The following is a 13,278-nucleotide window of genomic DNA, read 5'->3' as shown; positions in this document are numbered from 1 at the left end:
CAGCTGCCGACATCGCGGGCACCCTGGACAGGTAAGTGTCCTTATTAAAAGTCAGCAGCTACAGTGTTTGTAGCTTCTGACTTTAATAAAAAACATTTTTTTTTTTTTTTTTTTTTTAAGCCGGACTTCCGCTTTAAGGTGAATAAACATCTTGCAGTGTCCAGCCCCTGGCTATGGCCGCCGAGTGTATGACACAGGAGCGCGCCCGCAAGGTAACCCTCTCGGGAGAGAGCTTCCCAAAGGGGGTTACCTATTGCGGGGAAGAGCCGCCTTGGGACCCCAAAAGAGGACGATCGGGGGCCACTTTGTGCAAAACTAACTACACAGTGGGGGTAAGTATGACAGGTTAGTGTCACTTTTAACACTGAATGTTCAGATTCTTGCATAAGCACAATTGGGACGGCTTTTGTTAAGCAACGCTGACCTAGATGAGGCATTCTTGCTGCATTAGAATGCCGATCAAGAACCCACGTGGGCTCAGCATGTCTTGGTATGCTTTAGAGAGTCTGAACATCCCTGTTGCAGGCGTGTGCATGTGACAGCTGTCATACATGGCAGCTGGCAGCATTGAGATCCGTTGTGATCACTGATACTTTCCTTGGGTGGAGACTAATGACTCAGTGCAAGGATCTGCCATCACTGAATGTATGCCAAGATTGATGTCATGGTTTAACTGTGCCAACAACAAGGGCCACAGTTGGGTTTTTGGGTTAGAATGGCATTTAAGCCTGTTTCCGACGTCCCCATGGAATAGATCCGGGGGGAGGATACAGATTTAGTGAGCAGAAAGACACACGGGATTGATTTACTAAAACTGCAGAGTGCAAAATCTGGTGCAGCTGTGCTTTGCAACCAATCAGCTTCCAGGTTGTTTTGTCAAAGCTTAAAGCGGATGTTCTGCCCCAAAAAAAATATTAAAAGCCAGCAGCTACAAATACTGCAGCTGCTGACTTTTAATATTGGGACACTTACCTGTCCTGGAGTCCAGCGCCGATCGCAGCAGAGGACGAGCGATCGCTCTTCACCCTGCTGCTCCCCCCTCCATCCACGGTGAGGGAACCAGGAAGTGAAGCGCTGCGGCTTCACTGCCCGATTCCCTACGGCGCGAGTCGCGCCGCGCCCGCCGATTGGCTCCCGCTGTGTGCTGAGAGCCGAGTGTTCCCAGCACACAACGGGGGGGGGGGGGGGGGCGGCGTTATGTGACGCAATGCCCGTCTTTTGCCCGTGAATGCCGGGCCGGAAGTGGGTGCAAATACCAGTCTTTAGACAGGTATCTGCACCCCCCTCCCCCTGAAAGGTGTCAAATGTGACAGCGGAGGGGGGGAGGGTTCCGATCAGCGGGACTTCACTTTAGGGTGGAGAACCGCTTTAAATTGAACAAGCTAAAAAAAAATATTATTATACAACGTTTATATAGCGCCAACAGTTTGTGCAGCGCTTTTACAATGTTAGGGCAGACTGAACAGTTACAATACAAGTTAGAAGCTGATTGGCTGCCATACACGGCTGCACCACATTTTGCAATCTCCAATTTAAGTAAATTAACCACTTCAGCCACAGAAGGTTTTACACCTAATCCCCCCCCCCCCCCCCCCAGGCTATTTTTTGCGATACGGCACAGCGTTACTTTAACTGGAAATTGTGCGGGCGTGTGACGCTGTACCAGGGTGGATTTTGATTTAAATCACGATTTTTAAAGAGCAACTGTCATCTCTGACCCGCTGTTGGCTCCTCCTCTGACCCGCTTTTGGCGCCCTCCTCCTCCTCTGACCCGCTGTTGGCGCACTCCTCCTCCTCTGACCCGCTGTTGGCGCCCTCCTCCTTCTCTGACCCGCTGTTGGCGCCCTCCTCCTTCTCTGACCCGCTGTTGGCGCCCTCCTCCTTCTCTGACCCGCTGTTGGCTCCCTCCTCCTTCTCTGACCCGCTGTTGGCTCCCTCCTCCTTCTCTGACCCGCTGTTGGCTCCCTCCTCCTTCTCTGACCCGCTGTTGGCGCCCTCCTCCTCCTCTGACCCGCTGTTGGCGCCCTCCTCTGACCCGCTGTTGGCGCCCTCCTCTGACCCGCTGTTGGCGCCCTCCTCTGACCCGCTGTTGGCGCCCTCCTCTGACCCGCTGTTGGCGCCCTCCTCTGACCCGCTGTTGGCGCCCTCCTCTGACCCGCTGTTGGCGCCCTCCTCTGCCCCGCTGTTGGCGCCCTCCTCTGACCCGCTGTTGGCGCCCTCCTCTGACCCGCTGTTGGCGCCCTCCTCTGACCCGCTGTTGGCGCCCTCCTCTGACCCGCTGTTGGCGCCCTCCTCCTCCTCTGACCCGCTGTTGGCGCCCGCCTCCTCCTCTGACCCGCTGTTGGCGCCCTCCTCCTCCTCTGACCCGCTGTTGGCGCCCTCCTCCTCCTCTGACCCGCTGTTGGCGCCTCCTCCTCCTCTGACCCGCTGTTGGCGCCTCCTCCTCCTCTGACCCGCCGTTGACTCACGACAGTCCCATTCACTTTAATGGGACAGCTGGTGATGCAGGCAGTGACTCCACAAGGTGAGGGACGTGGCAACAGCTGAGTGGATGCCCTCTGACAGGCGCTGCCATGATGGATTTTAAATGACAGGTGCTCTTTAAATGTAAGGACTTATTCTTGTTGGTAGTTAGAATCTTTAATATTTGCAAAAAATTTCAGAGCTGGGCCAGGCTCTGGAAGGATCGCGACTATATGGTCTGGATCCACCCACATGCCTGGACCGACTCTCGGCTCAGCCTCTCAGCGAGCCACTGAGACCCTGAGCCGGCCGCTCCTACCCCCCTCTACAGCCCAGCGCTCCAAAGAGTGAAGGGGGGAAGAGAGGAGAGCCAGTGACTGACAGTCACCGACTCTCTGCTCAGGGAGCTGTGAGAACTGAGCTATCGGTAGTGCTTGATCACTCGGTTCTCAGTGTTGAAGCCGGTGGGGGATGATGCTGCATCCACCTAGGTAAGTATGATCCAACAGAGAAAAACATTTCTTCAGTGTTGTCACATGAAAAGATAGAAGAAAATATTTACAAAAATGGGAGGGGTGTACTCACTTTTGTGAGATTGTATGTATGTATGTATGTATGTATGTATGTATGTATGTATGTATATATATATATATATATATATATATGTATATATATATGAAAAAAAAAGTAGAATCTCTATTATGTACACAATCCCAGAACCTATCTTGTATACTAGAGTTCAGCTATAAGTAGCTGTGGGATATTTCTCTGCCTCTTAGGGTCATGTCTTTGAAGATTTGCACGTCCAGTTCAGCCCTTGTTAGAAATCCAGATATACTTGCCGACTATAAACAGTAAATTCAGAACTTTAACCGACTCCCCCCATTCCCGGTGACCTTTTATCCTCTCCCACCTGGTGAATGCAGAACCTCCATGGCTGCTATTTTTAAAGCCGTGTGTGTATTTATACCCCGAGCTGCTGGGAAAGCAGGCGGAGGGATGCGCGGTCTGTGCTGCTCCACATTTCTCTCTCTCCGTGATCGCACTCCTGGGATCTGGGAAAAGCCGGCTCGTTGTATAGAGGATGAAGGTCACGTGGGCCGAGCGCCTAATCCCAAGTCTCTGGTCACATCTGCATGTTTGAAAAAGCCACGATTGCTGCGTGTGGTTTGTTCTGGTTTCCAGCAAAGACCTGCATTAACTTGGGGTTCATTGGCAGCACATGTGAAACACCCCAAAAAAGCGCCCCTTCCATAGAGCGAAGGGCACCAAAAAAGCGCCCCTTCCATAGAGCGAAGGGCACCAAAAAAGCGCCCCTTCCATAGAACGAAGGGCACCAAAAAAAAGCGCCCCTTCCATAGAACGAAGGGCACCAAAAAAAAGCGCCCCTTCCATAGAACGAAGGGCACCAAAAAAAAGCGCACCTTCCATAGAACGAAGGGCACCAAAAAAAAGCGCACCTTCCATAGAACGAAGGGCATCAAAAAAAAGCATTGCACCTTCCATAGAACGAAGGGCACCAAAAAAGCATTGCACCTTCCATAGAACAAGGAGCACCAAAAAAAAGCGCACCTTTTTATAGAACGAAGGGCACCAAAAAAAAAGCATCCTTCCATAGAACGAACGGCACCAAAAAAGCGCACCTTCCATAGAACGAACGGCGTAAAAAAAAACGCACCTTCCATAGAACGAACGGCACCAAAAAAATTGCACCTTCCATAGAAGCGATTCAGTTCGCATGCGCCGCGCTTTATAAGTTTTTCATTCATTCATAGAACGAACGGCACCAAAACGCACCGTACAAAAAAAAACGCACCTTTCATAGAACGAGCGGCACCAAAAAAATGGGGCTTTTGGGTACAAAGTAAGGAAACCTCAGAATAGTTTTGAATTTACACCAATAATTTCTGTCCCTATGTACATTGTAAAAAAAGAACTACCTCGTTTTTTTAATTAACGTACCTTAGAGAAGTTGATGTCATCGTTTGCAAACAGCTTTGCCCAGGCCCCTTGTGGGAGGTATTAGGGAGGTACTGATGTCACATGAAACATTTGCTAGAACAATTCCCATCATGCAATGAGAATGATAGCTGTCTATGGGTGTCAGCGTTTGGTCGGGATTCTAGTGGTTGTGGTAGACCAGGAGTCTTTGACCTGTCAGTCCAGGTATAATGTCATAGTAGGTGGGACAGACAAGCCCTGTAAACACGGCCGGGAATCTCGTCGGGGGGGGGGGGGGCGGACTTTGTTTTTCCTGACGAGATTCCTGGCAAGCTTTCCTTGCTCGCCGAGTGTACACACAGCCATTCAAAAGAACCGCAGTTCTTTTGAATGGCAAGAACGCATTGACGTCATCGACTACGATGAGCATGCGCTTGTCACATTGGATGCCATCTTGCTACACCCTACACTATGCCTTGGAAGCTACCGCGCATGCGCCAAAGTCTCAACAAGCATGCATGGGTTTCCATGGAGGCGGGTAAGTATACACACACACGGGTTTCTCGGCAAGAAAACACTGCCGAGAATCCCGACGAGAAAATAGAAAGCAGGTGCTCTATTTTTCTCGTCTAGATTCCCGCACAGTTTTCTCTGCAAAAAGCTCTGCCAGCAGTTTTCTTGCCGAGAAAACCGTGCGTGTGTACGAGGCTTAAGAGTCTCCTGATCTGTCAGTTAAGGTTTGATGTCATTGTAGGTGGGAGTCGGACAGACTAGGAGTCACCTTGCCTGGTAATCAAGGCTTGATGTTATAGTAGGTAGGACAGACTAGGAGTTTTCTGGCCTGATAACCAAGGCTTGATGTCATGGGGGGTGGGACAGACTAGGAGTCTTCTGGCCTGGTAGTCAAGGCTTGATGTCAAAGAAGGTGGGACAGACTAGTAGCTAGATTCAGTAAGAGTTAGACCAGCGTATCAGTAGATACGCCGACCTAACTCTGAATCTGCGCCGTCCTAAGTTTAAGTGTATTCTCAAACAGAGATACGCTTAAACATCTCTAAGATATCTTAGGTTGCAATATTTCTGCTGGCCGCTAGGTGGCGCTTCCATTGCGGTCGGCGTAGAATATGCAAATCAGTAGATACGCCTATTCTCGAACGTACGCCTGGCTGCCGCAGTACATTTACGCCGTTTACGTAAGATAGGCCGCCTAAAGTTATTCCATCAAATAGATGGAATAGTAATGTTAAGTATGGCCGCCGTTCCCGCGGCGAAATTCGAAAATATTACGTCGTTCGCGTAAGTCGTCCGTGAATAGGGATTTACGTCGTTTACGTCCACGTCGAAATCAATAGGCCCGTGCGGCGGGCGTAGCCGCAATGCACACTGGGAAATGTAGGCGCATGCGCAGTTAAAAAAAAGTCAGGTCAAGCTCCATTAACCTAAAACACGCCCCCTTAGCTAAATTTGAATTGGGCGCCATTACGCCCGCCCGCTTTAGGCTACGCCGCCGTAACTTAGCAGGCAAGTACATTGTGAATCATGTACTTGCCTCGCTAACTTATGGCGGCGTAGCTTAAATGCCTTAAGCTACGCCGCCTTAAAGTTGCGGTCATGTATATGAATCTAGCTATAGGAGTCTAGGCTGAATCTTTGAAATAATAATTCAACCTGGTGGGTGGAGTCTGACTCGGGTTGGCTTATAGAGAATGGTGGTCAGCCCACTCCTATTTGTCCTTGTAGACACAGCTCATCATTAGTTATAGGATTGGCTGCACTGAAGGCTGTAAGCGCTGCGCACATCATGCGTTGTCATTCCAAGGAGCTCCCAATCTGCATGGTCTGTATAGGTTTATCTCTTCTTTACATAAAGCGGAGTTCTACCCAAAAATGGAACTTCCACTTTTCGGAACCCCCCCCCCCCCTTCGGTGTCACATTTGGCACCTTTAAGGGGGTGCAGATATCTGTAGAGAGCGGGGACCAGTGAGCGCGCCGCGCTACTCGCACATGCGCACTAGGGAACCAGCAGTGAAGCCGCAACGTTTCACTTCCTGATTCTCTCACCGAGGAGGGCGGCGGAGGCAGCCGAGAGACGAGAGTTTGCACAGCCTCGTCTGCTGACATCGCGGGCGCGCTGGACAGGTAAGTGTCCATTTTTTTTTTAAGTAAGCAGCTGCAGTATTTGTAGCTTCTGGCTTTAAAAAAATTTGGGTGGACCTCCGCTTTAAAGTGGAAGTTTTACTGCCATCAGGGGCAGGAGTTCTGCTTTTAGGAAAACGTTGAACCCGGCAAGGAGATTACACACTGGGTTGCAGTTCTGATGTTATTTTATTCAGTGGTTTGGAGAAGAGAAAGGGGGCATGTAGCCCCTAAGGGTCTATGGCAGGGAGACTCCACTGTCCGAGGTCTCAGGCGTCCAGTGATGGATTTTGGTTACCAGACTCCACCTGTAAGTGAAATGTCACTTTTTGGGGGGACCGACCTATTTTAGCAACCACAAAGGTGCTAAGGTATCTTAACCACTTGCCGAACCGCTGCATGTGTGTATATATACACATCGGCAGAATGGTACGTCCGCGCAAAAGGACGTACCTCTACATCCCTGCGTGGACTCGCCGTCCGCGGGTTCCCACAATCGTCTCACGGAGCGGCAGAACGGGGAGGTGCCTATGTAAACAAGGCATTTCCCTTTTCTGCCTAGTGACAGGACACTAATCTACTGTTCCCTGTCATCGGGAGCAGTGATCAATGTCGTGCCACTCGTAGCCCAGCCCCCACACAGTTAGAATCACTCCCTAGGACACACTTAACCCCTAGTGGGTAACCCCTTCCCTGCCAGTGTCATTTACACAGTAATCAGTGCATTTTATAGCACTGATCGCTGTATAAATGACAATGGCCCCAAAATAGCGTCAAAAGTGCCCGCCATAATGTCCTAGTCACGGTAAAAATCGCAGATCGCCGCCATTACTAGTAAAAAAAATAAAAAATTAATAAAAATCTATCCCCTATTTTGTAGGCGCTATAACTTTTTTGCGCAAACCAATCAATATACGCTTATTGCGTTTCAATAATATGTAGAATACGTATTGGGCTAAACTGAGATCTCTCTATAGATATAGATATAGATATTAGGGCTGCGCATCTTCACCGGTCTCACGATTCGATGCGATTACGATTATCAAGTCCACGATTCGATTCGATTCCGCGATGCATCACGATGCATCACGATTGCAGCGCAAGTGCGCATGGCTTTCATCAAAAAAAATTTAAGTACTCCATTTTTTTTTTCTATCTGTTTAAAAAAAAACACACACTAACACTTCCTGCATGTAGCAAAGTCTAAACACAGCAGACATGCTACAGGAGACGGTCAGAGACTGCAGACATGCTACAGGAGACGGTCAGAGACTGCAGACATGCTACAGGAGACGGTCAGAGACTGCAGACATGCTACAGGAGACGGTCAGAGACTGCAGACATGCTACAGGAGACGGTCAGAGACTGCAGACATGCTACAGGAGACGGTCAGAGACTGCAGACATGGTACAGGAGACGGTCAGGGACTGCAGACATGGTACAGGAGACGGTCAGGGACTGCAGACATGGTACAAGAGACGGTCAGGGACTGCAGACATGGTACAAGAGACGGTCAGGGACTGCAGACATGGTACAAGAGACGGTCAGGGACTGCAGACATGGTACAAGAGACGGTCAGGGACTGCAGACATGGTACAAGAGACGGTCAGGGACTGCAGACATGGTACAAGAGACGGTCAGGGACTGCAGACATGGTACAAGAGACGGTCAGGGACTGCAGACATGGTACAAGAGACGGTCAGCAGGTAAATATGATATATTTTTTATATTAAAGGAAAAAATAATACCCTTTAGTCTTTTGGCAGCAACTTGGATAGTAAACAGGTCAACATCAGTGCAAAAAAAAGAAAAGGGAAGACATTCCAATCAGTAAGAAATAATATACTGCTTGCAGATCACTGCATGTTTCCAGAGGGGAGAAGTGATAGGGAAATCTTTGGAAGAAATTAGACGGAAAAAGAGTGTGCACTGTGCAGCCCCCAATGTGAGTCAGCGCTCAATGGGTTAAGACCAGAATGAAGTCAATCAATTAGTGACAGTAATAAAGAAAAACAAAGTTTATTTGATAAAACCCATGGAGGGACTGGACCAGTACATGTTTATAGGTAATAGGAATGATCAAAAAGATCCTACGGTATCACAGGAGTTTTGTTTAGCATGTCACTTTTCCCAGTTGGTGTTCAGTTTACATCAATTCATTAGCACTGGTGAAACATTTTTTTTTTTCAGCCCCCAATGTGTTAGGCACACAGACAGTATACACTGGATGGGGGGGGGGGGGGATATGCCACTTCTCTGCACTCACCCCTCACATAAATTAAGCAGACTGACAGACTTATCTCACCTCCGGAGCACTCCTACCATCCCCCCTCCTCACAGCTTGTTTTCTGAAGCCGACGCTATTCCTTATTCCACGTGTCCGTGCAGTGACCTGCGCCAGCCCATCGGGGAGATGACCCGTGTCACTCCACACAGGTACACATCCTGAGAAGGGGGAGAGCGTGGGTGAGGGGCCGGGCAGAATACTTATTAGGCTACATCCTCTAATAAGGGGAACGGCACCAGGCGCAGCCAGCCGGTCACTGGTCTGTCATGACCGGAAAAGATGCTGCTGTGAGGGGGAGGAGCTAGAATGACGTCATTCATAATCGATTAGGCTGCATACCCGCATCGATGCCGAATCGGGACAGGCATAATCGCGATGCATCGATGCGGCGATCATTTTCAACACCCCTAATAGATATATCTATTTTATTATAGCAAAAAGTTAAAAATATTGCTTTTTTTTATTTATATTTTCGCAATTTTTTTTGTTTATAGTGCAAAAAATTAAAACCACAGAGGTGATCAAATACCACCAACAGAAAGCTCTATTTGTTGGGGGGGAAAAAGGACGTCAATTTTGTTGGGGTGCAATGTCGCATGACCACGCAATTGGCAGCCAAATCCTCCGGGGCTGAAGTGGTTAAAGCTAGAGCAGATATGTAGTGTCAGAGTAATCAAACATCCACTGAGGAACTACAAATCCCATCACGCCCAGGCTGTGGCTGGCAGAACGCCCAGCAGTTCCCCCTGAACTGGAGAGAAGCAAATTGCCGCAGCTCAGCGACTAGCTCTGCTCCATTAAAGGTGATGGCTTTGGAGAGCGATTCTCCCACGGGATACTGACATGAACATTTTTCCTCTGTTGCCATATTTAGTACAGCACTCCTGTGCCAGGAATAGTCTGTCAGGCTCTGCGGGAGGCACATGAATCACTGATAAGGAGAACTTGCCCGCTACAATATATATATACAGCATTGTCCCAAAGGGCACCTTATACCTGCCTAAGGACAAGTCACCTTTATAATAAGGTGTATCCCTAGGGACACCGGTGTCCTCTGCCAGAACTTATTCTGATGTGCCAAGGACAAGTCACCCTTATAATACTGTGTATCCCTAACGGCACCTGGTGTCCTCTGCCAGGACTTAGTATTACGTGCCAAGGACAGGTGACCTCCTGCTGGTGACCCCTCTAGTGATACAAAGATCTATATAGAGAATCAGGACCTCCTTCCTCCTGCTGGTGACCCCTCTAGTGATACAAAGATCTATATAGAGAATCAGGACCTCCTTCCTCCTGCTGGTGACCCCTCTAGTGATATAAAGATCTATATAGAGGAATCAGGACCTCCTTCCTCCTGCTGGTGACCCCTCTAGTGATACAAAGATCTATATAGAGAATCAGGACCTCCTTCCTCCTGCTGGTGACCCCTCTAGTGATATAAAGATCAATATAGATAAATCAGGACCTCCTTCCTCCTGCTGGTGACCCCTCTACTGATATAAAGATCTATATAGAGAACCAGGACCTTCCTCCTGCTGGTGACCCCTCTAGTGATATAAAGATCTATATAGAGGAATCAGGAACTCCTTCCTCCTGCTGGTGACCCCTCTAGTGATATAAAGATCTATATGGAGGAATCAGGAACTCCTTCCTCCTGCTGGTGACCCCTCTAGTGATATAAAGATCTATATAGAGGAATCAGGACCTCCTTCCTCCTGCTGGTGATCCCTCTAGTGATATAAAGATCTATATAGAGGAACCAGGACCTCCTTCCTCCTGCTGGTGATCCCTCTAGTGATAGAAAGATCTATATAGGAGAATCAGGACCTCCTTCCTCCTGCTGGTGATCCTCTAGTGATATAAAGAACTATATGGAGAATCAGGACCTCCTTCCTCCTGCTGGTGATCCCTCTAGTGATAGAAAGATCTATATAGGGGAATCAGGACCTCCTTCCTCCTGCTGGTGATCCCTCTAGTGATATAAATATTCATATAGAGAACCAGGACCTCCTTCCTCCTGCTGGTGACCCCTCTAGTGATATAAAGATCTATATAGAGGAATCAGGACCTCCTTCCTCCTGCTGATGACCCCTCTAGTGATATAAAGATCTATATGGAGGAATCAGGACCTCCTTCCTCCTGCTGGTGATCCCTCTAGTGATATAAAGATCTATATAGAGGAACCAGGACCTCCTTCCTCCTGCTGGTGATCCCTCTAGTGATAGAAAGATCTATATAGGGGAATCAGGACCTCCTTCCTCCTGCTGGTGATCCCTCTAGTGATATAAATATTCATATAGAGAACCAGGACCTCCTTCCTCCTGCTGGTGACCCCTCTAGTGATATAAAGATCTATATAGAGAATCAGGACCTCCTTCCTGCTGCTGATGACCCCTCTAGTGATATAAATATTCATATAGAGAACCAAGACCTCCTTCCTCCTGCTGGTGATCCCTCTAGTGATATAAAGATCTATATAGATGAATCAGGACCTCCTGCTGGTGATCCCTCTAGTGATATAAAGATCTATATAGAGAATCAGGACCTCCTTCCTCCTGCTGGTGATCCCTCTAGTGATAAAACGATCTATATAGAGGAATCAGGACCTCCTTCCTCCTGCTGGTGACCCCTCTAGTGATATAAAGATCTATATAGAGAATCAGGACCTCCTTCCTCCTGCTGGTGATCCCTCTAGTGATAAAACGATCTATATAGAGGAATCAGGACCTCCTTCCTCCTGCTGGTGACCCCTCTAGTGATATAAAGATCTATATAGAGAATCAGGACCTCCTTCCTCCTGCTGGTGATCCCTCTAGTGATATAAATATTCATATAGAGAACCGGGACCTCCTTCCTCCTGATAATGAAAACCTGACAGAGGGTCTAGTGCTTCTCCAGGATGCAGTAACTCATAGCAGTCAATTAGAATACATCTTACATTTATTGCGATGCCCCTAGCATCGGCCTGTCCTAAGATTGGCTGCCGAGACATTGCCTCCATGTTTGTGAAGCTCTGTTTTTATAAAAGGACATTGACAACCACGTATTACAATTCTTCCTATGTGACGCCATTGTCTTTTTTTTTTTTCTTCTATCCTCAGGCTCTTTGTGGCTGCACCGTCAACATTCCCACCATCGATGGACGGGTCATCCCGCTGCCTTGCAGCGACGTCATCAAGCCCGCAACGGTGAAGCGCCTGCGGGGCGAAGGACTACCGTTTCCGAAAGTCCCCACCCAACGGGGCGATTTAATAGTTGAGTTTCAGGTTCGCTTCCCAGACAGAATACCCCAAAGCACCCGTGAACTGCTCAAACAACACCTGCCCTGCTCCTAGTACTATAAGTGGAGACAGGGAGGGGGAGACGAGTGACCCCCCGTGCAATACTCCAGACATAATGCCGATAAACCCTGCAGGATCCCGGGACAGCCGTCGTCACAACACATCCTATGCACAAGAAGAAGAGACGTTTTGTTAAGTTTGTATTTTGTAAAAGAACTTCAGAGCTTGCGTCACGGACAGCGTGTGCGCAGATCACGCCGACGCAATGGTGCCACTACGGGAACGCGCTACCTCCTATCCCGCCCTTGTGCGATAATGCCCTGCTGGCAGTGTAAATGGTTAAAGGTTTTCTTAGATAACCCAGTATTAATAAAGAGCCAGTCCACCCAGAATTTACGTTCCATAGGTTGGCATTTTTGTATCGCTCTGGGTCTCCGGGGACAAGATCTTCTCTTGATTCCCTGCTCCGCCTCCCTCTGCATGGCACTCCTGCTCAATGACAAAGAATATCCGCTCAGTAAGACCGCATGTGACAGGTGGGCGGAGCTAGGAACTCAAGAGTAGCAAATATCACCCATGGTGGAGTCCCCAAGAAGCCAATATCCCAAAAACAATGGAAATCTCCAATTTTGGGTGGACTGACCCTTTAAAGTGTAGACTTTTATCAGCTGGTATGTGTATATATATTTCCGCTTTAGAAAGTGATTTTATCAGTATTTTTAAATATTAGAGGACAGAGGAATGACTTTTCGAAAAAACTTTTTTTTAAGCGACTTGAAGGTTTGTAAATATAATTTAAACTGACCTGTGAATTTTGACATTTCTACACACTGAGCTGAAATTAAATAAAACGATTTGTGGATTTTCTATGGCTGTTCATATTTATTATATGTCTAGGTGGAGTGATGAGGCTGTAGGTGGGGGTGTCTTCCATGACTGTAGTCCATAATTATTATATGTCTAGGTGGAGTGATGAGGCTGTAGGTGGGGGTGTCTTCTATGACTGTAGTCCATATTTATTATATGTCTAGGTGGAGTGAGGATGAGGCTGTAGGTGGGGGGTGTCTTCCATGACTGTAGTCCATATGTATTATATGTCTAGGTGGAGTGATGTCTTCCATGACTGTAGTCTTATTATATGTCTAGGTGGAGTGATGAGGCTGTAGAGG

The 13,278-nt window shown here is 48.3% G+C and overlaps 1 protein-coding gene across 2 annotated transcripts in view; it reads left to right on the top strand.

Moving 5' to 3' along the window:
• DNAJB5 (DnaJ heat shock protein family (Hsp40) member B5) overlaps positions 1 to 12,976 on the top strand; it is a 55,749-nt gene extending 42,773 nt beyond the window's left edge. For both annotated transcript variants that reach the window (XM_040336024.1, XM_040336023.1), the window contains one exon: positions 11,930 to 12,976. In XM_040336024.1, coding sequence (XP_040191958.1) covers positions 11,930 to 12,163 — 234 coding nt within the window. In that variant the 3' untranslated portion in view covers positions 12,164 to 12,976. The remainder of the gene's footprint in view (positions 1 to 11,929) is intronic.
• Positions 12,977 to 13,278: the final 302 nt, after the last annotated feature.

Source organism: Rana temporaria, chromosome 1 (genome assembly GCF_905171775.1).
Source record: "Rana temporaria chromosome 1, aRanTem1.1, whole genome shotgun sequence".
In the NCBI taxonomy this organism is placed as follows: Eukaryota; Metazoa; Chordata; class Amphibia; order Anura; family Ranidae; genus Rana; species Rana temporaria.
The sequence above is the reverse complement of the archived record's forward strand: the minus strand, read 5'-3'. Positions and strand labels throughout refer to the sequence as shown.